The 23,823-nt window shown below is 42.5% G+C and overlaps 1 protein-coding gene and 1 long non-coding RNA gene across 2 annotated transcripts in view; one reads left to right on the top strand and one right to left on the bottom strand.

Annotated features, from left to right (window-relative positions):
* LOC309532749 overlaps window positions 1-23,823 on the top strand; it is a 232,571-nt gene that overhangs the window by 69,674 nt on the left and 139,074 nt on the right. The gene's annotated exons all lie outside the window — the stretch shown is intronic.
* SEMA3A (semaphorin 3A) overlaps window positions 1-23,823 on the bottom strand; it is a 204,662-nt gene that overhangs the window by 105,391 nt on the left and 75,448 nt on the right. Inside the window, exons 3-4 of the mRNA XM_082223102.1 lie at window positions 19,098-19,160; window positions 1,995-2,114 (exon numbers count right to left, since the gene is read on the bottom strand). Coding sequence (XP_082079228.1) covers window positions 1,995-2,114; window positions 19,098-19,160 — 183 coding nt within the window. The remainder of the gene's footprint in view (window positions 1-1,994; window positions 2,115-19,097; window positions 19,161-23,823) is intronic.

The following is a 23,823-nucleotide window of genomic DNA, read 5'->3' as shown; positions in this document are numbered from 1 at the left end:
AAATTAACTGCTGCCCTGCTTGTAAATTCTTCTTGTTTCATTGCTGGGACTTGCGTTGTATTTTAAATCCCTTGTGATCCTTCTTGATGCTGAAGGGTACAATATGAACGATGCCAAATAAGATGGAAAGACTTTAGCTTAGTGAAGAGTCAAGGCTAGTCAGCTTCCTCTGTTTCTATGACATACATAGTTTTAGGATGCCAAAGAGCTATTCATGAAGCCCAGCATCTGTGCCTATCAGTCTAGCTGAATGGGGTTGCTCAGCTTCACCCCAGGTAGGTCTGTAGGTCATCAAAACAGCTTTTCCTGTTTTGGGATGTGGCCCTTATTTTCAAGGGCCTATTTTAATACAGAACATCCTGTCCCCTCCCTCCCTGGGCAAATTCAGGAAGCTATAGGTCCCTGCTTTCCACAGAACACATGCAACTAGATTTATTCAAAACCCTGCTTGCTCAGCTGAAAAGGCTCCCAGAGTGGATCAAAACGAAAACAAGGCAGTTCTCTGGACATAACATAAAAGGGAAAAGGGATGGGATAGTAGAGGAGAAAAAGAAGAAACAGGCACCAATTCTTATAGTTAGTTTCCTTTTAATGACCAGCTGAGAGCCTGATGGAATGGCTACTGCTAAATGCTTAAAAAGAGCACGAAACCAGCTGATCTCTTAGCAGAGTCAGTGCTTCCCTTCTCTTCCTCTGCAGCTTCATGGGAAAACTGTGGGTAGTCCCTGACAGTTGATAAAGGGCCAAAGACTGCTGGTGTCTCAGTAAAGCCCATGCCATAGTCGGGCTTTCCTTCTGTTGGTCAGTCTAGACAACTATGGTCTAACAGCAGCTCACTGAGCCTTGCTATCTGTGTTCTGGAGGCTGCAGGAACTTAATCTGTGGCCTTTTTCAGGCACAAAGTGTGCAGCTACACCATAACTGCAAAGTGGGGTGGGGTTTTTTTTATTCAAAAAATGCAAGTGTAGCGTAATGGTTAGACTAGGACCTGGGAGACCATGGAGCTCATTGGTTGACCTTGGACCTTGGTGGTTATGAGGAATACTTGAAGAGGGGGCAGAACCATGGGTGCCCCCTTGAGCTCCTAGGATAAAAGTTGGGCTAGAAATGCAATAAATGTCACAAATAAATAAATAATCGTAAGCTAACAAGCAAGCCTTTGGTTTCCATTGGCCTCCTTCATTGGTTATCTTCACTGCTGGGGAGCTACACATACACACAAACACATCCCATAATCTGTGCTTGGTGTTATGTAGGTTTGGGCTGCAACTGACACTGAGGACAGCAGAGAAAGAAGTGGCACAATCTGCCCAATACTCTCCTGCGGGAAACCCAGTGAAATCTGTGGGAATTGTGCAAGAGCGCTGCTCTCATGCCTGAAAGTCCCAGGGTTGGGTGTGTGCACTTAGAACTGAGCAAATGAAACAAGCCAGGCCTCATTTGACTCGACAAAAACCATCTCCAGATAAATATGAAAACTGGGAAATGCACGTATGTGGCATGCTCTGTACACTCCAGATGGGGAGAAAAGAGCCATGGTGTCAAACTCCACAGACTGGGAGGCGGCTCTTAAGGGGAAAACTGGCACCAGAACAAAGGTGCTGATAAGAGGACATGCTTAGATAGCTACCTATCAGTCATGAGCAGAAACAGAAACATGAGCAGCCGGCCTTGGAAACCACAGAGGCTATGCTAAATGTATTTAATCATGAAGAAAGTCAGAAAATGGCTTATGGGTGTGATCTACCAGCTAAGGGTTTTTAAGCCCCACTGGTTTCATTGGGAGGTTAGAGCACATGCTTAAAATGAGGCTTGGAGGTGCTTAACTCCAATTACAGTAGGCCCTACATTTCTGAATTACGATATAGCTTTACCAGGACTGAAATAAAAAGCTTCACTGCCATCCACAGACCCATCAGTATTCCTTTGGAAGACATCAAACTCATGACTGATTCAATTAAAATTTAAGTTGGTGCATTTAGATGCAGACTTACCTCAGGATGACCTCCAACTTCAATGTATGTGCACACGGGATGGAAAGCCCCAGTTCCACAGACATACAAATGAGTTTGGTTGTAAGCCTTAAGCACCTTGACAAAGTTAGCACATTCTTTCTACAAAGGGCAAAAAAGGAGCAGAAAATAAGTCAGCATAAATACTGAATCCTCTCTTTGTCACAGGCATGCTACATAACAACTTCTGCAGCTACTCACCATTGCTTTCTCATTTCAAACCTTCCAAGGCTCAATGTGGCTTTCCAACTGAACATAAATAATAATTATACACAGTCTGAAACAACAGCTTCACAAGCAGTGGCAAGAAAGGCTACAGTGCCTATGCAGAAGCCATAGGCCTTTCAGAACAGGTGAGCTTCACATCCTTGCCAAAAGGCCATGTGAGCAGAACATCTTCCAACCTCAAGGAGGTGCAGAGCAATTGCAGTATAAAGTCTCTGCTCCTCAGGTGACGTGTCCTTCATGCTGAATGTGGACAGCAGCTGGGCTCAAGTGTGCTTTGAAGAAGCCAAAAGAGACATAAAATGATGGCTAGTTTGGGATATGAGGAAAACAAACTACTGCCCACATTGCTGTAAGTTTAAAACAGTTTCATAATGGAACCAGTGAGGGTTGGGAAAGGAGGTGAAGTCTCTCCTCAAAAGACCTCCTGGCTCCATCTCCTCCTGGCACTTCTTGTACATCTGTGGAAACTAATTGCCAGTTTGGAAGCCAACCCCCTTCCCCCCAGGCAACCGTCTCCTGAATTTCCTTCAGTTTCCCTCATCTGCAACATCTCAGCATTTGATGAGAATTTGGGAAGCCTGTCAAGCACAGTGAATCTGTCAGGGCAGGTGAGACGAAGCCTGGCAGGGGGGCTTCAGGCTATTTCACAAGCAAGCTATAAACAACCCTATCCAAATGAAATAATAATGCTCCCCTTTGATGTATGCTGGTCCTAAGATAAGAAGTGAAAGCATTCATATTGTTTTTCAGCTTTTCTTCTGAAAAATAAAATAAACGTTGTGATGACATATCGGGATGAAAAGATTGTTCCCTACTTTGAGCAGTGGATAGGAGTTCTTCAGGGTTTTTGCCCATTCTTGTTACCTAAGATCTTTTGAACTGGATATAATGTTAGGAACTTCCACGCACAAAATGTGGACTCAGCCACCAAGATATGGCCTTTTGAAAAAGTCACAAAGTAAGAAGCTGGTCTGCTTATTGCTAGACTGCCTTTAGAATTCTTAGATACGGATTTGCAGACCAGTTGCATTTCCAAAGCTACAATGAAGTTAAGGAGACTACAAGCAGTGTTAAGCGGTATGTGAATTGCCCCCTTAGGCTAAATTCTTCCATCAATTACTTCGGATTTACACAGTGCTGCTCTATTAATGTCAACAGAGTTTGTCCAAATTAATGCTAATATAACTGACAGCAAAATATGTATCCCACCTTCTCTCTTTTTAATTTGTCTCTCATCTACAACGCATCGTATTTTTAACGATGGATTATAGAAATAAAAGAGCTAATGAAACACTAGGAGGGGCTACTAAGAGCAATAAACCTTCAACTATAAAATAAATTTATTTACCATTGAAAGTTTCCATTCCAGTTGCAATGGCTAAAATAGCTTTCCTGTGTTTTACAGCTGTTTTAAAAGAGCCTTTAAGCTCCATTACAGCCGTATACAGCCACAGCAGATTAGTTTCCTTTATATATTTTATGCAACTGAAAAAAAAGTGAGTGAAAGAGGATATTAAACCACAAAAACGACATAAAATTGATGGCAAAGATTTCATCTCCACTGAGGGAAAGAGTTCAAAGTGAAGTTTTTCCCCACATTCTGTTTGATTCAACAAAACATACTGGGTGATATTCATTGTTAGTCGGACTCCTAGTAGTAGGTCTGCTTATTTCATTGGGACTCACTCCTAGGTAAATTGCATTAGGGTGGCCACCTAATTCTCATTCTTTGCTTTACTGGGCCTGTCAGGTCCTATGAATTATTACTTTGATATCAGTTTGTTGAATGGAGTTTTTTCCCTATAAAATACACACAGGAGCTCAACCTTAGTCATGATGAACATTGGCTGCATTGTGTCCATTGCTGACATTCTCATAGGCTGGGATCAGACTATAGTTTCACTCATCTTGTCCAGGCACGTGGGGGAGACCAATATCATCACATGCAACCCACCATGTTTCTTCTGATCTGCCTCTGGCACGCCATTTGTCTGTAAGTAGTTCATATCCCAAGTATAGTGGTACGTCGGGTTAGGAACTTAATTCGTTCTGGATGTTTGTTCTTAACCTGAAGCTGTTCTTAACCTGAAGCACCACTTTAGGTAATGGGGCCTCCTGCTAAAGCTGTGCTGCCGCCGCCGCGTGATTTCTGTTCTCATCCTGAAGCAAAGTTCTTAACCCGAGGTACTATTTCTGGATTAGCGGAGTCTGTAACCTGAAGCGTCTGTAACCTGGGGTATCACTGTATCTTATCCGAAACAAGCTATCTGTCTTCCCAGTTCCCACATGAACCTATCTACAACACCACCATCACCAAGGTTTAACTGTGGTTTTTTGGCCCTCATCTAGCCTGTCACCATCTCCAGACATCAGTCGAGTACATCTATACCCCACCTTGGTTCAGACAGAATGGAAAGAAAAAGCTGTGTCTGCCATAGTTGAAGCAAAATTAAAAAAATCCTTCCAGTAGCACCTTAGAGACCAGCTAAGTTTGTTATTGGTACAGTGGTGCCTCGCAAGACGAAAAGAATCCGTTCTGTGATTCTCTTCGTCTAGCGGTTTTTTTCGTCTTGCGAAGCAAGCCCATTGACGGATTAACGGATTAGCGCTATTAGCAGCTTTTAGAGGCTTTTAGCGGCTTATCTGCTGATCGGATCAGTGGCTTAGCGGCTTAGAAAAAGGGGGGGAAGGAAAAAAAACCAGCAGGAACTCGCAAGACATTGTCGTCTTGCGAAGCAAGCCCATAGGAAATTCGTTTTGCGAAGCACCTCCAAAACAGAAAACTCTTTCGTCTAGCGAGTTTTCCGTCTTGCGAGGCATTCGTCTTGCGGGGCACCACTGTATGAGCTTTCATGTGCTTGCACACTTCTTCAGATACCCAGTGTCCCAGTGTCACTCCAGTGTCACTCCAGCTGGACACCATGGTTAATGAATTGAAACCCACCAAAATATCAAGAGGAAATCAACACAGTAGTATTCCCCATGTCTCTCCCATAGGAGAGACTCAAAGGGCTTACATATTAAAATATGCATTTAATCATTTGCCTGTCTGATATCGCAGAGAGGCAGTCCTTTTAATCTATAGCAGCAAAGACTCTGAAGCGACTTGAGGACCTTCATGATTAATTGTAGCATAAAGTTTTCTGCACTAGGGCCTACCTCAACCATTGTATAATCCTCTAATCTACAGTCCACAAAATCTTATGACACAATAAAACAATTTATTGTTAAGATGCGATAAAATTGTTTGTTGTCTCAGACTAGAACGACACCCGGACTTGACCTTCTGTTCCAATTTGAAAGTCACCATTTGAGAGAGAGGACCATGATGTTGGTTGTAGAAGATCCTCTACCTACCGCAACCCACCCCCTTTCCTTCTCTCTACGGGACAAGTTCTAACATTGGTTGCCACCCAAACAGCCATACTCCATTGGAAACAGGAAACGCCAATAAAAACTGTATTGGGCCCCATAGATGCAGGCTGTCATAAAACCTAATTAAATTTGCATTTGTGAAAAGATTGCCAAATGGTATAGGAAAGCCTCCCTGTGGGCTTTGTTATGACATAGCCAAGACTGAAATACTCTGCCAATTTTATTAGGGCTCTCCCCTTCACTCCACAGAGCGATGGTATGATGGTATTCAGACATGTCTTAGCTGTGAAACTTGGCAAACAGTGTTATTCTGGAAACGGGTGACAAAGTATGCCGACTTCAATGCAAAGCAGTTCCTCCCGCTATTCTGGCTCTGAGCCTGGAATGACTTAGCCGTCTTCAAAATGGGCTTGTCCAACTTGGCAGCAGCTCACTGTTGCTGCCTTACCCTCCAGCCGACAGGATATTTGTTCTTTAATGGCAGAGCCAATGCTAACAATACAGAGTAGTTAAAGCTTGTGTGATCTTGGTGTAAGATGCTGGCAAATACAGCAAAGGCTTTGTGCCTGTGTGTGTGTGTTTGTGTGTGTGTGTGTGTGTTTGTGCGTGCGTGCGCACACACAAGCTCTCTCTCTCTTTCTCTCTCTAAATATAACAGATGGGAAAATAAGGAAGCACACAATTTTGAAGTGCATGAACGCTTATTCCTGATCTACACAAATCCCTCAATAAATGGGAAAACTGTTCCTAGGCTATGCCACTTCAAATTGCAAGTGGAAATCACATGATTAAATGCACACACCCCCCATATAAAATGATCTCTGAAATAGAAAAAGATATATGTCTGGGAGAAGAGTTCTAACCTAGCCTTATATTATATAATCATTATTATATTATATTATATTATATTATATTATATTATATTATATTATATTAATATTTCTCAGAGGAACATTTGTACATGTAACTCCACACCAGTAATGATCTTTTGTCTAGCTACAATTGGGAGGTTGCTTGTGAATGGAAAAATAGTGTACTGCACGTTTGTAGTGCTTTCCTTAAGCACTCTGCATGCATTGTCTCATTTGCTATTATTTTTATAGATCTGGAGATGAATCTTTGTGTGTCATGAAGCATGGGTTTGATCCAGCCAAAGTTAAGGACTTTTAGTTCCATTACTTTCAGTGGGCGAGACCTAAGCAGGGATCACAGAAGGTGAACAAGGGCTGACAGTGGCATGTCGAAAGTCCCCAGGAGGAATGAGAATCTGAATGCCATTATCCCATGTCCAATCAAAGTTATTCATCCAAAGGGCGTCATGTGCTCTATTAGGAAGAGTGTGAAAGGGTGCTGACTGCAGTTCAAGTGGAGATTGTTTTCATCATATATCTCCTGTCCTATTATTATTATTATTATTATTATTATTATTATTATTATTATTATTAACAGCAGTACATTTACTTTGTGCTTCTTTTGGCCATGATCCACACACAGAGAGATGCTTTGGAAGTGTCCAGCATTTGCCCTGCTGCTTTCATCACCCATCCACCCAGGTCCCATTACGTTTAAGACATGTGAGGAGCTTGCAGAATGGAGATGTTAGATAAAAATATCCATTGACATTAGACAGATTTCTCATGACAACAGGGTTCCCATTATGACACCATTTGAGAATCAGTAATGTCCAATGTCAACATGAGTCTCTTCTGGCTTCATCAGGCCATCCTTCTGCACTCTTATTCTGCCAATTTCTTAGTTTCAGATAAAGTTCCAAAGTTCTCTAGAGAGAACAAGAACCAGCCTAAACCAAAGAATGAAGTGTTAGCACTGAAGTTTCTTGCCAACAGTCACCACTTATAAATTCATATGTCTTTCTCGGCAACAAAATTTCTCTATTTATTATTAAGTGGCTCTCAATATTTGTATATCAAACAGATATACACCGCCTGAGCAAACAATGAAAAGGTATATAAAATAAAAACTTAGGAGCCAAGCACAGAAGGATTAAAAAAACAAAACACAAAAGGTACACAATGCTGATTACGTTATATTACACATATTTCTCCCCCTAGACGATTACAAAAATAAAGTCCACCCATCTGTCAAAACACCTGCACTGTATATGGGAAAAAAATAAAACAGAACTAGGTGTTTTCACTAGATTCTAGTCATTCTCTTTTTCTCCATAAGCTTGGAAATTATACATTCAGGCGTTGGAAGCGTATTGCATTTCTTCTGAAGCAAGAACTGCAATTTCTTCTTATCAGAACCATTATCAGAACAGAACATTCACTTCTGCTATTTAAAAACAAGTGAATGAACCCACTTGCATAACCTTACAAGCATCTGGAAATCTAAGGGCTTTTATATATGAACAGCAGCTCATGGACTGAAAGTGAGAGACTGAATGTTGGAAGGCTTCCCCACAACTCCAGAAAACTTTGCAGATGTAGAAAAGTATGCCAAAAGTAGCTTTTTAGTGCAGCCTTTCGCCAACATGCTAATTCTTAGAGGTGCAGGGAGGGTGTTCCTTCTTGTGTTCAAGTAATTATTACCACCCCCACCACTCCCTCTACCTGCAACTTCAAGTAACATGGAAGAGGAGGAGGAGGAGGAGGAGGAGGAGGAGGAGGAGGAGGAGGTTGATGGAGAGACAGGCTACAGCTGACTCTCCTGTGTTTGAAAATAACTACTTACATAGCTTGGCGAACTGGCCACACAATGAACAGTGCCAGGGCTTCTTAGGGATGTATCCCACTAAGTCACACTCATGTTCTTTAGATTTCAGAGGGTTGGATTCAACTAAACAGTCGTGCTAGTGGATACCAAGGCAAGGAGTCCCATTGGTACAATGAGGCTTTTACCTCTCCTCCTGTGTGCCCTCCTGCCACCCCGCCACCCAAACTGGCTCCAGAGAGTTGGCAGAATAAGAGAGTACAATGTGTGTGCTGGTGAATGTTTCATATTCATTATGCGTGTTAGCTGTCTGTGTTATTTGCCCTTTGAAAACAACAACATGTTAAATAGTATTTTTCTGCCTGTTAAAACAAAAAAGCAAAGGAGAAAAAGCATGTCATGGAGATGGCTGAGCCAAAACCTTCCTCCTTAACCTATAGGGGTTTTATTGGGGGGGGGCATTCAATCCTGGGGGAGCCCCTGCCTGCAGGGTGAAGTGAAACAACCAAACAAAGCTCATATGAGAGACAGAAAGAGAGAGCACTAAAATGAGCCCAGTAGCCAACATAAATTCAGTGAGGCTGGTTTTGAGGCAAGATCAGAGCACACCTGTATCTTTCAATAAATGAGTTTCACCATAAAATAATGTTCCACTATGAGCTTTCTATCAGAACCTGTCTCTCCTACTCAGAGAAAATCATGTGCAGCTTTGGCCTTAAAGAGTTGGAAACATAGCTAAAATGGCGAACAAAAAGGAATGGTTAAATAGACAGCGTGAAACATTCAGCCCTCTTAGGAATGACATTACTCTTAAGCATGATGAGTATTGTCAAAAGGGAAGTAACAAAAGTGATAAACACAAAATTAGATTTCCTCTTTCTCTTGGAACGTCTCCTGGGAATTTTCAGAATGAAGCTGCTGACGGGGTGTGGACATTGATAAGGTATTTTTAGTAGCCTAGCACATCCCATTTCAAGTCTTGTTATCTCTCTGATTAAGTGTTCATTGACCAGAGAGACTTGAGTTATCTTTCTGATTTCTTGATAGAACAGAGTTCATGGGAAGAATTAGATTTCTTTCCTCTAAAGCTACTACCCACAGCGAATTTTAAATGCATGCTGTTAAACAGAGACAGAGAATATACGCAGAAGAGAACCAGTCTGCAAAAGAAATTGTGGAGTATCCAGAGGCTTAAGGTAAAACGATAATTTCACACAAGCCACCTATGTAGAGGTGGAGATTTTTTTTCTAGCTGGTGGGTCATTTTAACAGCTTCCCAGTCCCCACCCCATGTGGGCCATTTTGACCAGTGGGTGGGCTAACAACCTGTCAATTGCCTGATTCCACAGCTCCACCACTGGACTCCAATGACTGGACTATAGGCTTTTCAGATGATGAGAAAAGTCCCAAGAAGGTTTCCTCAAAGCAGTCCAAAACCCACTGCCTAGAAAAAGTCAACCACTGCAGAAAAATCTACTGGCCCTTTAATTGGTCAGACGCACCATGGGCACAGTGGAAGGGCACTTCCATCTTGACTCTCTTGCACTGACCATGAAACAGGCAGTCGCTCCTAGACACTGCAGGTGCAACCTACATTTTCTTCTTCAGCTACAGGATTGCTAACCATGGTCCTGAACCAGCACCTTGGTCCTTGTCCAAGGTCCTGCTGATGTCAATGTTGCTTAGGCTATCACTTTCTCTTGGTGGTGGACATCACCATGGATCACAGTATGGCCACCGAAAAGGCCCTGTCTATTGTGCTGACCAACCTGATAGATCTTACTAATTAGCCCATGAACATGGCCTCCATGGCCAGTCTTAGAATGAGGTTATTTGAAAGACCACTCAAACCTATGTGGGGTTTGAAGGTTGTTGTTCTTTAGTCATTTAGCTGTGTCCGACTCTTTTGACCCCATGGACCAGAGCATGCCAGGCACTCCTGTCTCCCACTGCCTCCCACAGTTTGGTAAAACTCATGCTGGTAGCTTCAAGAACACTGTCCAACCATCTCGTAGTCTGTCGTCCCCTTCTCCTTGTGCCCTCCATCTTTCCCAATATCAGGGTCTTTTCCAGGGAGTCTTCTCTTCTCATGAGGTGACCAAAGTATTGGAGCCTCAGCTTCAGGATCTGTCCTTCCAGTGAGCACTCAGGACTGATTTCCTTCAGAATGGATAGGTTTGATCTTCTTGAAGTCCGCAAGACTCTCAAGAGTCTCCTCCAGCACCATAATTCAAAAGCATCAATTCTTCGGCAATGAGCCTTCTTTATGGTCCAGCTCTCACTTCCATACATCACTACTGGGAAAACCATAGCTTTAACTATACGGACCTTTGTTGGCAAAGTGATGTCTCTGCTTTTTAAGATGCTGTCTAGGTTTGTCATTGCTTTTCTCCCAAGAAGCAGGTGTCTTTTAATTTCATGACTGCTGTCACCATCTGGAGTGATCATGGAACCCAAGAAAGTAAAATCTCTTTCTGCCTCCTTTTCTTCCCATCAGCAATTTAATTTGTGCCTGGAAATGCACAGACAATCAGTGCTGCTGACACAGAATTGGTGATGCATGTTTTGTTGCACAAACAAGGAATCAGTACCTGAAGCTTTTCCAAACAGGGCCACAACCAGTGAATCAGTCAGAGCTGATAAACAGCAGCCTTGGTAACAGATGCCACCTGCAACTCAACAGATAGTGCCAAAATCAGGAGCACCCACATGGGTCTTCTGGGAGAGTGCAGCTTCACACATATGCAGCCTTCCCTGTCCATACAGTCCATCATCTCCCCACTGTAGAACTTTCCTCTTATCTAGATTAAGTCAGGTTGTTTGCCCTCATACACAAGTGCAGACATTTGTTCACAGTTTCCATAGTCTCCCAAGAAATAGCTGGAGGTAAATAGAGGTAGAGTAGCATGGTCATCTGCATACTTCTCTCAGTGGCTTCAGGTAGATGTTACAAAGCATGGGGGAAGAGTCAGAACTCTAAGGCACCCAAAAGGTCAATGAGGCACAACAGGAGTTCCCCAGTACCACCTTTGCGGGTATGTCTTATGATGCCTTATGAGGAACGGTTAAGGGAGCTGGGCATGTTTAGCCTGGAGAAGAGGAGGTTAAGGGGTGATATGATAGCCATGTTCAAATATATAAAAGGATGTCACATAGAGGAGGGAGAAAGGTTGTTTTCTGCTGCTCCAGAGAAGCGGACACGGAGCAATGGATCCAAACTACAAGAAAGAAGATTCCACCTAAACATTAGGAAGAACTTCCTGACAGTAAGAGCTGTTCGACAGTGGAATTTGCTGCCAAGGAGTGTGGTGGAGTCTCCTACTTTGGAGGTCTTTAAGCAGAGGCTTGACAACCATATGTCAGGAGTGCTCTGATGGTGTTTCCTGCTTGGCAGGGGGTTGGACTCGATGGCCCTTGTGGTCTCTTCCAACTCTATGATTCTATGATTCTATGTCCCTCCAGAAGGGACTGCACCATGTCCTCAAAACCTACCCTGGCTATGTCACTCAGAAGGAGTCCATGGTTGATTGTATCAATGGTTGCTGAGGGGTTCAGGAGAACCAACATGGTTGCAGTAACCCTGACCATTCCCCAGCATATGTCACCCACCAGGGCTGTTTGGTCCCCAAACCAGGCTGGAGACTAGCTTGAAACAGATCTGAATAATCAGGATCAGCCAAGTCCACCGAGCACTGAGAAACCACCACCTTTCCTAGAATCTTATTCAAGAATAGTACTAGGCAATAATTATCCAGAGCCAAAGGATCCATTTTTCCCCCCAAAGGAAGATTTAACTACTGACATCTTAAGCAGGGGGAGCCATGTCCTCCCTCAGAGAGGCATTGATCACATTGTAAGCCCAGTCTGGGTGGATTAAAATATCAAAGAAGTACATGGATCCCTAGGGGATTGGCTTTTGCAGATCCCTATCTGATCTCATCCTCTGGCTGAAATCTCAACCTGCATCAGGCCTGGGTGGGATAGTAAACCTCAGATCTGTATTAAAAGGTGGCACTTGCTATTAAGAAGCAACACCTGTTAATAAGGCAGACACAGCTCCTGTCGGCCTGTTATATAGGCCTATAAACCACTTATAAATCAGCCAATCTTTGAAGTCTTAGTTCAGATCATTCATGTCCTGTAAAGATTTCCAGCTGCAGCCATTTGTGATAAATGAACTTCAAAGTTCTCAGTCAAAAGTGGAGAGGGAATGTCGTTGAAGGACGTGTTGAAAGGACACGACAGATTGCTGGAACTATAAGAGGTAGTTGCTTAGCAATGTGTATACGTTGTCAACAAACATACCACAGAAGCTCAGGCTGTGAAACTGCATGTGGCCCACTGCATGCATTCATTTTTTAAAAAAGCTACTTTGATTTTGATTTTCCTTACCATCCCATAGGAAATACTAGAATGAAAACACCTTCACTGAAGGAAGTCTAAAATTTCCCTTCAATTAAAATCTGGCACACAGTATCGTTTGCGGAAACAAGCTTTGCCAAGTTGCTTTTTCAAACTTGCCTGTGTCACCCTTTACAGGATCTAGAGCCCTGGAAATCAGTTAATCAGGAAGGGATTGTCTAAGTGAGGCAGGAAGCAATAGGTGGGTTTGGGTACAACAGAGACCAAGTTGTTCTGCCAGAAAAGTAGATAGGAAGGATCAATTTACCCTTCCTTAGCTCTCACATCTCCATTTTTTAAAAACAGAAAGTTTCCAGAAATCTGAAATGTCTTTTCCCCTCTCTGTGCTATTTATTATAGGCTATTTCAACACGTGAAATCAACACACCACCACGAGACTCTGATTATTATAGAAAATCTTACAAGTTCTACACCCTTACTTTGGTTATTATTTTCATACCCAAAACAGCAGGCGGGGAAATCTATGAAGTGCCTCTAGAGGGAAGTTCTGGGGCAACAGAATTACCAGCTGCACTTGGTCAAGACTGAACCAAGAGCTTACTTAAATGTGAACAGAATCCTCTTGCATGATCAGGGTCTCTAAGGAGTTACTTGTGTTCAAAGGAACATGTGTAGGAAGTGAATGTAGAATCTTCCCTGAGCAATACAGGAAAGACTTGAGGAGGCATAATGGTTGCAAAGGCGTTGCACACCCCTAGTCACACTTTGGATGTTTGCATGTTCAGGCAACACACCTCATAATAATTAAAAATGGAATCCAAGCCCTCTGTGGATAGGAAGCAATACCTATACTCATCCTGGGAGCAACCTGTTGTGAGCAGCAAACCGAAATAATTTGGAACAGCCATTTCTCAATGAAATATAGTCACAAAAAAGATTTTTAAGAAGCCAGTCATCTATACATGACAAGCCAGGAGAGGACACCAAAGTATAGTTAATATTTCAAATGTGGAAAAGAGCAAACCTTTTAAAGGGGCTTCCTTTTGCTCTACTGATTGCCAAATAAACCTCTAAAACATGAAGAATCACTGGTGGGATTTTAAGCACAACTTCATTCCTATGTTGTTGCCGCTGCTGGTGTCTTTTTTAAAAAAAACACTGCTTTTCTTTGATGAATGTGAGGCTATCTCTGGAAACAAATACCTGCCATTCCCATAAATAAAATAATGAGCACTCACACTATACATTGTGGGTGCCCTTTCCGGGATCGCTCATGGTTCTACAGTTCCCAGGGAGCTTACTGGCAAACAGGGGCTAGCTTGCCTCTCAGTGCTTTTATTTGGAGGTTCATACCCAGCTTCAGTAATCAAGTTTCTTGCTGGGAGGTGGGGCCAGCCCCATTTAAAAATAGGGGGTGGAGCTGACAATAGCCAGGCAGTCGGCTCTGGAGATTCACCCTCCCTACCCTCACTTTAATGTTGCTTGTTTGCAGGTTAACTTTTTCTTTCTGTTTAGCTGGCGCTTTTGCGGTTTTTGACTGGTTGCTGTTGAAGGACCAGGAAGAATTTTTCCTGCATTGGCAGGTTTTGTCTTCCCCGTAGCAATTTGTCACAACTTTGGCTGTTATCATAGAATCATAGAGTTGGAAGAGACCACAAGGGCCATCGAGTCCAACCCCCTGCCAAGCAGGAAACACCATCAGAGCACTCCTGACATATGGTTGTCAAGCCTGTGCTTAAAGACCTCCAAAGTAGGAGACTCCACCACACTCCTTGGCAGCAAATTCCACTGTCAAACAGCTCTTACTGTCAGGAAGTTCTTCCTAATGTTTAGGTGGAATCTTCTTTCTTGTAGTTTGGATCCATTGCTCCGTGTCCGCTTCTCTGGAGCAGCAGAAAACAACCTTTCTCCCTCCTCTATGTTATGGCCTTGGGTGGAATCCTTTAGTCTTTTCTTCCCTATATTGAGGGGGCATGCAGAGGTGATTCACCCCCCTGCGTCTGCGGTTCCAGGGTCCCCTCTTAAAGGGGTTATATATATGGGTGTCACTGGCCATACACGGAAAGGCTGTCAGTGAACTACCCTGCGTGCGGGGATATGGGCTGGGCTGCCTGCTACACTTACATCTCGCAGAGCACCCCCATATCCCATTTACCCTGATGAGCCCCAGTTTCCCCCGGCTGGGGGGCTGGGAGGGATACATGCCCAAGGCCTAAGCCAAGGTCTTCCTACCTTCGGAAGTTTAATAAAGCTGTGGCCTAATTTTAATTCCATATACGTTGTCAGAGTCTTTATTCCTTCCTTATGATCCCTGGGGGCTGGGGCTGTCGCTGCATGGTTGCTCAATAGCCTACAGGCAGTAAAATGCACCCCTTATATTCATATCTTCCATTCACAACCCAAGCATTAAAAGAGATTCTCTCAATACACAGATTCAGATCTCTAAGGTATAATAGCACTAGTTAACATGCCCCTTCTGTTTTGGCTGTTTCGCTTTAGATCCATGTTGTGCAACAGAACACAATTGTGCATTCAGCTCTGCCCCTTCTCTTGTCCATTGGGTTGGCTTCATAGCAATCTACCCCATTGGTAACTCACAGAGGGTGCAAGGTACAATTTTCTTTTAGGAACTGGCTGCCTTCTGGTACCCTTTAGGATGGAGTGCAGAAGACTGACTATGGCCCCACGTTCCTCTCCTTCATTAAACTGCAAAATGTTCCCTGTTGTGCAACATGCTGCACACCCCATTGTTGTTCTGCACTTTCTGAGTGTCAGGCAGTGCAACTGGCTCTAAACCAGAACTCGTTTAGGGGAGAGGAGCATTGAGCGTTTGACCTCACAGAGTCAGCTCATATATTCATCAACTGATCACCAACAGTATAGCAATCAAGGGTAGATAAAGCAGGTGGCAGGCAGGCATTTGGGAACCAGATTGTGGTCTTCCACATACAGTGGATTCCAGAAGTAATCTCAGCATTTAAAAAATGACCTTAAAAGCAATGATATAAAGAAATTTGCAAATGTATCATATATCATTTTTACACTCTTAACAAAACCCTATTTACAAATGATCCATAAAGAAATCCAGAGTTGTAAAGATATAGTTTCTTTTATGTTGGAATTCTACTTCTATCTGATATACCTAGGAGAACATTGCCAAGCGCTCTGAAATTTGGCAACTCTCCAGAAAAGAACCCATCTACAGCAATGTCTGTATTTCAAATCTCACATTATTATGGCACCAGAAGATATAGCCATACATTTGAATATTTCATTCTAGATGCAAAAGTTTCATTTGTGGAACAAAAATTTAAAATACTTGCAGGAGTCTAAACAAACAAAAAGCATGTGTTGGGAATCACTCATAGATACCAAGCCTAGAAATTTGTGTTCTCGGCATAGGACTTATTCCCTCATTGTCTGCTTGCATTTCTTTTGCCAAAGTTTGTGTTCCTTGGAGATGTTCACAGGTATGTGTACAAACCCAGGGCATGCAGAGACAAGAAGTTGCAGTACAGAGGAATGCACCTTTAATCAAAATTATCTGTGTGTGCAGAATTCCCTCCCCTCAATCCACAAGAGGACTATTTTTATTTGCCTTGCCTTCCCTCTCCCCTCAAAAATGTAAGCTGGTGGTGATTCTCCCTAGTTATCAATCTGCAGTACAATTCTGGCATGCTACATGTCAAGACCTCAGACTATATCCGTTTCATGGTCCTGTGTGATTGACACTGAAGCGTAGAAAGAACCATTTGGACTCCAGCAGAGTGAAAATATAGCCTACAATCCAATACAGTTACAAAAGAAACCTTTAGTCTCAGGTCATGTTTGAGGTGACCGGTGGGGTTTGTATACACGGCATACAGTTAATATTCATTTCATATAAGCAGCGCAGCTGTTGCAGCTGGCCTATTGCTAGGGAATTTGAATTTTCAGTATGATGGAATTGGTTGTGCCTTGAGATTAATAATCACATAGTTTAAAATAAAAATGGCTATAAAAAAAATGAAGAACTTGATTTATAAAGTTCTAGGCAATCACAAGAGTGCAGTATCTGCTATCCTGATAAGGATATGCTGGTACTAATATGAAACACACACACACACACAAAAACACAAACACAAACACACACATGTACGGTATTCTCTCCTTAATGAAAGCCCACTGAGATTTCCTTGATCATCTATATGGGTTTCTGAAGTTGTGCCAACAGAAAGGAGCACATACAAAGTAATTCCCCAAACTGTCTTCAGTGATTTTGAAAAACTATCATCGTATTTTACTTCCCCCTTGAAAACCGTATGGTTGAAGTAGAGTTCATTTCTAGTATTTCTAAAGTCTAGCTAGCCCAATGAAAAGCAACACCTGATTTGACTAGATTTTTATGGCAACTGCAACAGTAGAAACATGTTGAAGACGGCAGACAGTATACAATGGGAAGCAATTTTTGGTGATCTCCCCCTCTTCCCAACAGCTTCCAAAACTCCTCACTCCAAATCTGCTTCAGAGGACTGAGGGGTCCCCAGAGCATATTTGGGTGTGAGTCTTCATAGAGCTACAGAGGAAGGCACAATAATCACAAAGCGTGTTCTCCTTCATGAAGAGCACGTGTTGTGGTGGGGGCTAGAAAGCTGTTGCTGGGCGGGAAAGAGTTTGGCCACCATTAGCAGAGGGCTGGCTGTTGCTAGGGTGTATTATATGTTGCCATTTTTTGATTGACAACCCTAGTCTTTAAATGTCCTGCATGCAGCGTTGAGCTTTCTCTTTTCGTTGCACGCATCAGATCACCCGCCCACCCTCCCTAATTTAGGGCTCTTGCGTTGACCTTGCTATGCCTGTCATGGGGTCGTCTGCTTTTGGGGCAGGGGCCTGGTAGGAATTTTGTCCATTTGGCTGATTGGCTGGTGCCATTTGGTTTTTGCCTACGGCGTAGCAAATCGTCACAACTTGTAAGGTTGCGGTTAGGCATTGGTTTGGGAATTGGTTGGTGGAGGGGTATGGATTTGGCTGTGCCTGCCCCTCCAAAATGCTGCTGCTGCTGCAAGGGTTTTCTGTTAAAGGAACCCAGGGGCTCGCTATGCTTTTGTCCGAACCCTGTCAAGGGGCTAGGGCCACGCAAGAGCCCCAGGGAGCATTTGGGGAGAGGTGAGACATGGTTCCCAGTCCCGTCTCTCTCCCCGGGTGTCTTACCCTTTTCTGACTTTGCAGCCATGCGAATGTCAGACTGTCCCCGTGTGGGGTCAGATAGTCACAACCAATGCCTAAGCAACGACTCACATTGCTTGTAATTTAATAAAGTTGTGGCCAATATTATGCCAAAAACCTTAAACAAAAATAATGTGTCACTTGTGTTTTATTGGGGGTTGTCTTGGGGACCTCAACATGCAACAAACAGCATATTCTGCCTTACCATTAGTTGAGCAACATTGTTGGCTCCAGCCCATATGTCATAAAGATTAAGTGTGTGATGGCATGGAATTGAACGTAAACATTCTGTTCTCCAGCTTCAACTTGGGCAATTTTAAAAACCTCTTCCTCTGCCTTAGTCCTGCTAAAATTCCTGTTATTTTAACCTCTCTCTCTTTTTTAATAAGAGAATATATGGAGAGAGGCCATTGTTCACTGGAGACCAGGTTAAGGGTAGTGAACCCATTTTCACTTATGACCTGAGACACTATTGGGATGCGGACCTCCAGCGGTTGACATTATGAATATTTTAGTGAATTTTAGTGAATATTTTAGCTCTGTTCTCCCTTCAGCTATTGCAAACACAGTGATTTCCCTTTTGGCCTATATGGAATGTATTCATTTTCCGTATGGTTAGTGAATGTCCCACATCTTTTTTTCCACTCAATACTCCTACAATTTGCAACCGGGTTTCTCTCCAATAGATCATATGGAAGGGATGAGGAAATGGGGGAGGGGAAAGAGTGATGGTAAGAAAATGAAGGCCTGAAATAACTATTTTCATTTTCTTTCTTTCTTCTTTTTTTAGGGGGAAAAAATCACAATGGGAAGGGGGGGGATTAACATCACTTAGGCATCAATGTGTTCCTGTCAGGGAAGACCCCTGAGGCCTTCCTGGCAACTTCTTGACATTAATGAGGTTTATTGCATTCACAATGGTCTGTCTATTCAGCACACCCTGCAGATTGAGAGCCTCAGTCATTACAGAAATGAGGTCAAACTTTTTAGATTCCTTAAATAAGGGGACAATTATATGCTCATTCCCTTATATGTAAGACTACCTTCACAGGTTTACATGGGAAGAAAGAAAAAAAACTGCCTTTACACAAACCTAGCACAATGAAGCAATTCTTAAATAAAAGGGTAAAGGGGGAGGGGAGAATCACAAGCTTTAAAATTTAAAAAGATGAGAGTTCATGAAATATTGACTAGCTTTACAAAGGACAGGAGAAAAGAGCGAGGCAGATTTGTACTTACCAGAATATCTTTTCCGGCCCACTGGCATTCGTCCCTCCGGGTAGGAGATACAGGCCAAACAATCTAAAGATGTAACATAAAAATCACTTTAGGTCATTTCACGCTCCAACAATTGAGAATTGTGCATAATGTCCCCCAAATGCTGGTCATCTCTCTCTCCCTCACACTTTTCTTATGCATTATCGATATCAGTATTTCTCCGTATCAGATTGCTATTGCTGTTGTACAGCAGAAAATATCATTGCACATGTTGACATTTCTCTTTGTCTTCTGCTGGCTTTCCTCTAAAGCGAAGGCCCTGGAGTCATGTAAATATAGTTCAAACCAGATTTCAAATCAGTATGCTACTACAGCAGCAAGAATTCTCATCGCAAAGTATTGGAAGACACAGGATCTACCCACTCTGGAAGAATGGCAGACGAAGGTGATAGACTACATGGGACTGGCTGAAATGACTGGCAGAATCCGAGACCAAGGGAAAGAGACTGTGGAAGAAGATTGGAAGAAATTCAAAATTTATCTTAAGAAATATTGCGAAATCAATGAATGCTAAAATGTTGAGGGTATAGAAAAAAGGGGATTACAGCTGTAAAAGGTTAAGTAAAAGAAAAGAACAAGGGAAAATTAGATAAACTTAAGGGGGAGGATTTGCTGAAACTAATTTGGAAATTGGGATGCAGAAAGGGGAGGTATGGGGAAGTCGGTGAAGTAAGGTTTAAGAAATAAGGATTTGAAATTATACATGTTTGTTTATGTGTTTGTCTGTTTGTATTGTGTATTGTTTGTGTTTATATAAATTATATAAATTGTACCAATAATTTTTTTTATAAAAAAACAAACAAACCAGATTTCAAATCAGAAACCGGAGCACTATGTCAGAAGCAGCAAACCCCAGGCCGGTTTGCCATCCCATGTCTCGTGGTCACCCCAAGGTAGAACTCTACCTCAAGGGGCAGGTAGCTGAGGCACCCCAACATTATGCTGAATTGTGGCTCTTTGCCATCATATCGTTCACCATTAACCTCCGAGGCTAAAAAGGGGAACCAGAACAGTCAACAAAAAAACTGAGGAGTTCTGAAGCCTGATGAATTAATGCTGTGTGTATTAGAGACTGTATATAGACAACATACTATAGACATATAACAAACTGAAAGTTACGTTTCTAAATATTTCTTTTGTTTTCTGTTAACCTAACAAAGCTTAAATACAAGACAATAGTAATTAGGTAGGGTGGTCCACCATTTAAAACAAACAGGAAGGCTGTGAGGCCCTGAATTCTGTCCCTGAATGGGCTTGTCCCTGGTTGTTTAATGGCTTTTCCATGTTCAAAAGGAATCTCAGCTACTGGAACAAATAAGGGTCAGCCATTATGCCCAGACCCTGCCTGCAGACTCCCAGAGGCATCTGATTGGTCACCTCTGGAAACTGGATGCTCAGCAAGAGGAAGCAGATGCACTAAGGCCATTCTGATGCTCATGGTGACTCATGGCTTTGGTGCCAATAATTCTACTGAGATTCACAATCTCAACCTCAGATTGCGTTCCTTATTAGTTCTTCTGGAACATCCATTTCGTCTTCTACAGCAAAAGCCCAAAGACCCTCATAGTGAATTATTCATGTATTTCAAAAAGCTTTTAGGAATTGCCTATAGAATAAAACATGATCTTCCAATAATGCCAGGCTAAGATTCAGTTGGGAGCCTCAGATAATGCAATATGAATGGGAACATGACTGGATCGCAACCTTCGTTTTAAAACAGTTTCCTGACAAAGCAGGAGAAGGTTTATTTAGAAAGATATGGCAGATTAAGGCAAAATTAGGAGGGGAAATATACAAAGTTCAGAGCTTCAGTCTGGATTTTTTATAAGCTTGAATATGTATGATAAAATGCTTGAATACGAACAATAGCCTCTTGTAAACCTATGAAATGAGGTTGAAAATTCCATGAGATGAGACTCTCTTGTAAGCTTGTGCTTTGATTCCTGGCTAAAGAAGTGCTGAGACTGGTGAATAGGAAGGTGGGTGAGAGAAGCAGAATGAATGAACTGTGAGCTGGAAAATATAAAGACTTCTGATCCAGCTAAAGAATCCACCCGCACAAGGAGCCTTACACACATGCAGCAAATCGGGATACAGGTCTGTATCCACATTGGCTGGATGCATGTTTCAATAAGGAAAGGAACGGGCATCTCACACTGCCACCAAATGTGGCTTAGATGGTTTTAAAAGGATTATACAAATTCACAGAGCATAGGCATGTTGATAGCTCTTAGTCATTAAAATATTCTGCTGATTTCTTTTCCTTCTCATTCCACTTTTATCAGAATTCTGGATATCACACCATTTGCCCATTTCCACATTTACATCTATGGTATATCCCATGCACCCCGGTGCGTGGTGTATGCCTGAAAGTGCCTGTTTTGTTCATGCACAGACCTTCCCCTTTCTCCAGGCTTCCAACCATCACCTCACAAGCACATAAAGTACTAAGCAGGTTATTGTGTGTTGTTGGGTTTTTTTATAAAAAAAACAACAACAACTCTCCAGCCATAGGAAGTGCTTGATGAACAGTTGCACATGCATTTGATGTCCATCATTTCTGTGGCACCTGCACTGCCAAAAACCCTCAAAAAATGCTGACCAGGATTTGTGCACCATCAGCAAACACAGGCTGAGGTATTTTGCAATGCTTCTCCTTTTGACTTTGCATGAAGCACCAAGCGGAATGGAAAGTTTAGGGCTGTGTGTCAAAGAACCAACTTCTGGTTTGATGCATGATATCAAAAGAGCGGCACTAGCTGGGGAAGGAGAGAGAGAGCCCTCTCCCAGCAGAATAACAGTTCCAGCACGGGGAAGTTAACACATGGCTTCCTCCCTTCCAATGCCTTCTAGCTTTTGCAAACTTAACACACCCTTGTACCATCCCATCTGTTGCATGAGAGATGTACAGCCATTATTTCCACAAGGTTTCTGGGAGGATGGGACAGAGGAGTTGCAAGCCCATCCCTTTCATTCCAAGGATCTTTGATGCCTCAGCAGTTTCATTGTGAGATTCACAAATGACTGAGCAGGGGTGGAGAGTGAAACTGGCAAGATTATTGTTGTTGTTTCCTTAATAGTTCCTTAATAAATAACCTAGAAACAAAACCCTAGAATAGGCTTTCTGATGCTGCCCAAGTCCCACTCTGGTACTAAAAAAACAAGCGCCGCAAGTTTGTGGTCTCTTTTCCCTTTCCACTAAAGGGAAAGGAACAAAAGCAACAATCTTCCCAGAAAGAACATGTCTCAGGTGTGCCCAGGGACAAAAGTTGGTGTGGCAGTAGAAGACATCCTGAACTAGATGGAGCTTTGATTTGAATGATGCCTACAGAATCAGACCAAACCTCCACAGAAGCCCCCTTCCAACAGTTGCCAACTAGATGCAAACAGAAAGCCCTAATCAAAGATGAAGGTCCTTTGTCCTCATCATCTGGTATTCTATCTATGTCCATCAGTAAACATACGCTCTGTGAATTTGTCTATTCATGATCAAGAACTACAAGTTGTATGCGAAGAGATGTGGCTCACAGCTCATGTGTGAATTTACCACCGGTTCTCACAACTTAGAAGAACAGGGCTCCTCCCCTCCCATAGCAGCATGCTCTCTCTTTTTAATCATTCCAGATGTTTTCTGCATTGCACTGTGAATTCCACAGAACATCCAAATAAATAATCAGTTTCCTCTATGGTTTCCCAGCTTTGCCTTCATCTTGATCCTCAGAGAATACAGATGAATATCCTGAGTTACTTCAGAGTAAAAGACTGATGTATTTATTGCCATCATTCAAGAAAGCAAACAGGCCAAAGGTCATACCAAGTCAGAAATAACACCCCAGCATTGAAACTATACTTCTATTGTAATAAGGTTCATTTATAGATTCTGTAACTCTCTCACACACAAACACACACATTTCAGTTCTTGACTGAAATGACATACAATTGCTGTATTTAAGCTGCATTTTAGCATAGGCTGAAGGGCTCATTAAAATATATTAAATGATGGATGTCTTTTTTATGTTAAAGGGGGGGAGCACATATGCACCAAAGTGTACTGCTGAAACGTGCATCAGCTTCCAATTTAAATCTGCAACTTCAAGTAAAAGCCAGGTCTTCCATCATAAGAAAAGAGCTCTCTACCCATCCATCATGCGTCTATTAGTGCCCCATCGATTATGGTTTATTAACAGAAGGAACATATTACATGGAAGTGCCTGGTGTCAAGGAAGGGAGAAATGGAACGAGGGCTCACGATCCCTTTACGTAATCTGCTCTTTTCATCACCCTGGTCTTGTGTAATAAGGAATATTTAGAAGAGGATGCTCAAAAATTAGCTGTTTTAAGCCAAGAGGCTGCAGCTGTCTTGAGCTAATCCTAATATTAAGGCTTCTGAATAGACATGCATATAGGATTGCACTATAGGGCCACATTCTTAAGCATACTACAGTGAAAGTCCCATTGTACTCACCCAGTGGGATTTACTTCCAAATAAACATATACATATTGTGCTGTGGGGCTACTGATAATATTTTTGCATTCTGGAGGTTCCAAATGAGGGCCACAACCATTGGAAACGGCTTCCTTGCCACACACAAAATCTCCAGGAATGGAACTGGTATGCTGACCAATGCATGCTGGATACATCTGTCATGGATGCTTTAGCTGAGATTCCAGCATTGCAGGGGGTTGG

Source organism: Podarcis vaucheri, assembly GCF_965113315.1.
Source record: "Podarcis vaucheri genome assembly, chromosome: 5".
Lineage (NCBI taxonomy): Eukaryota > Metazoa > Chordata > Lepidosauria > Squamata > Lacertidae > Podarcis > Podarcis vaucheri.
Note: the sequence above shows the minus strand (reverse complement) of the source record. Positions and strands in the feature narration are given on the sequence as shown.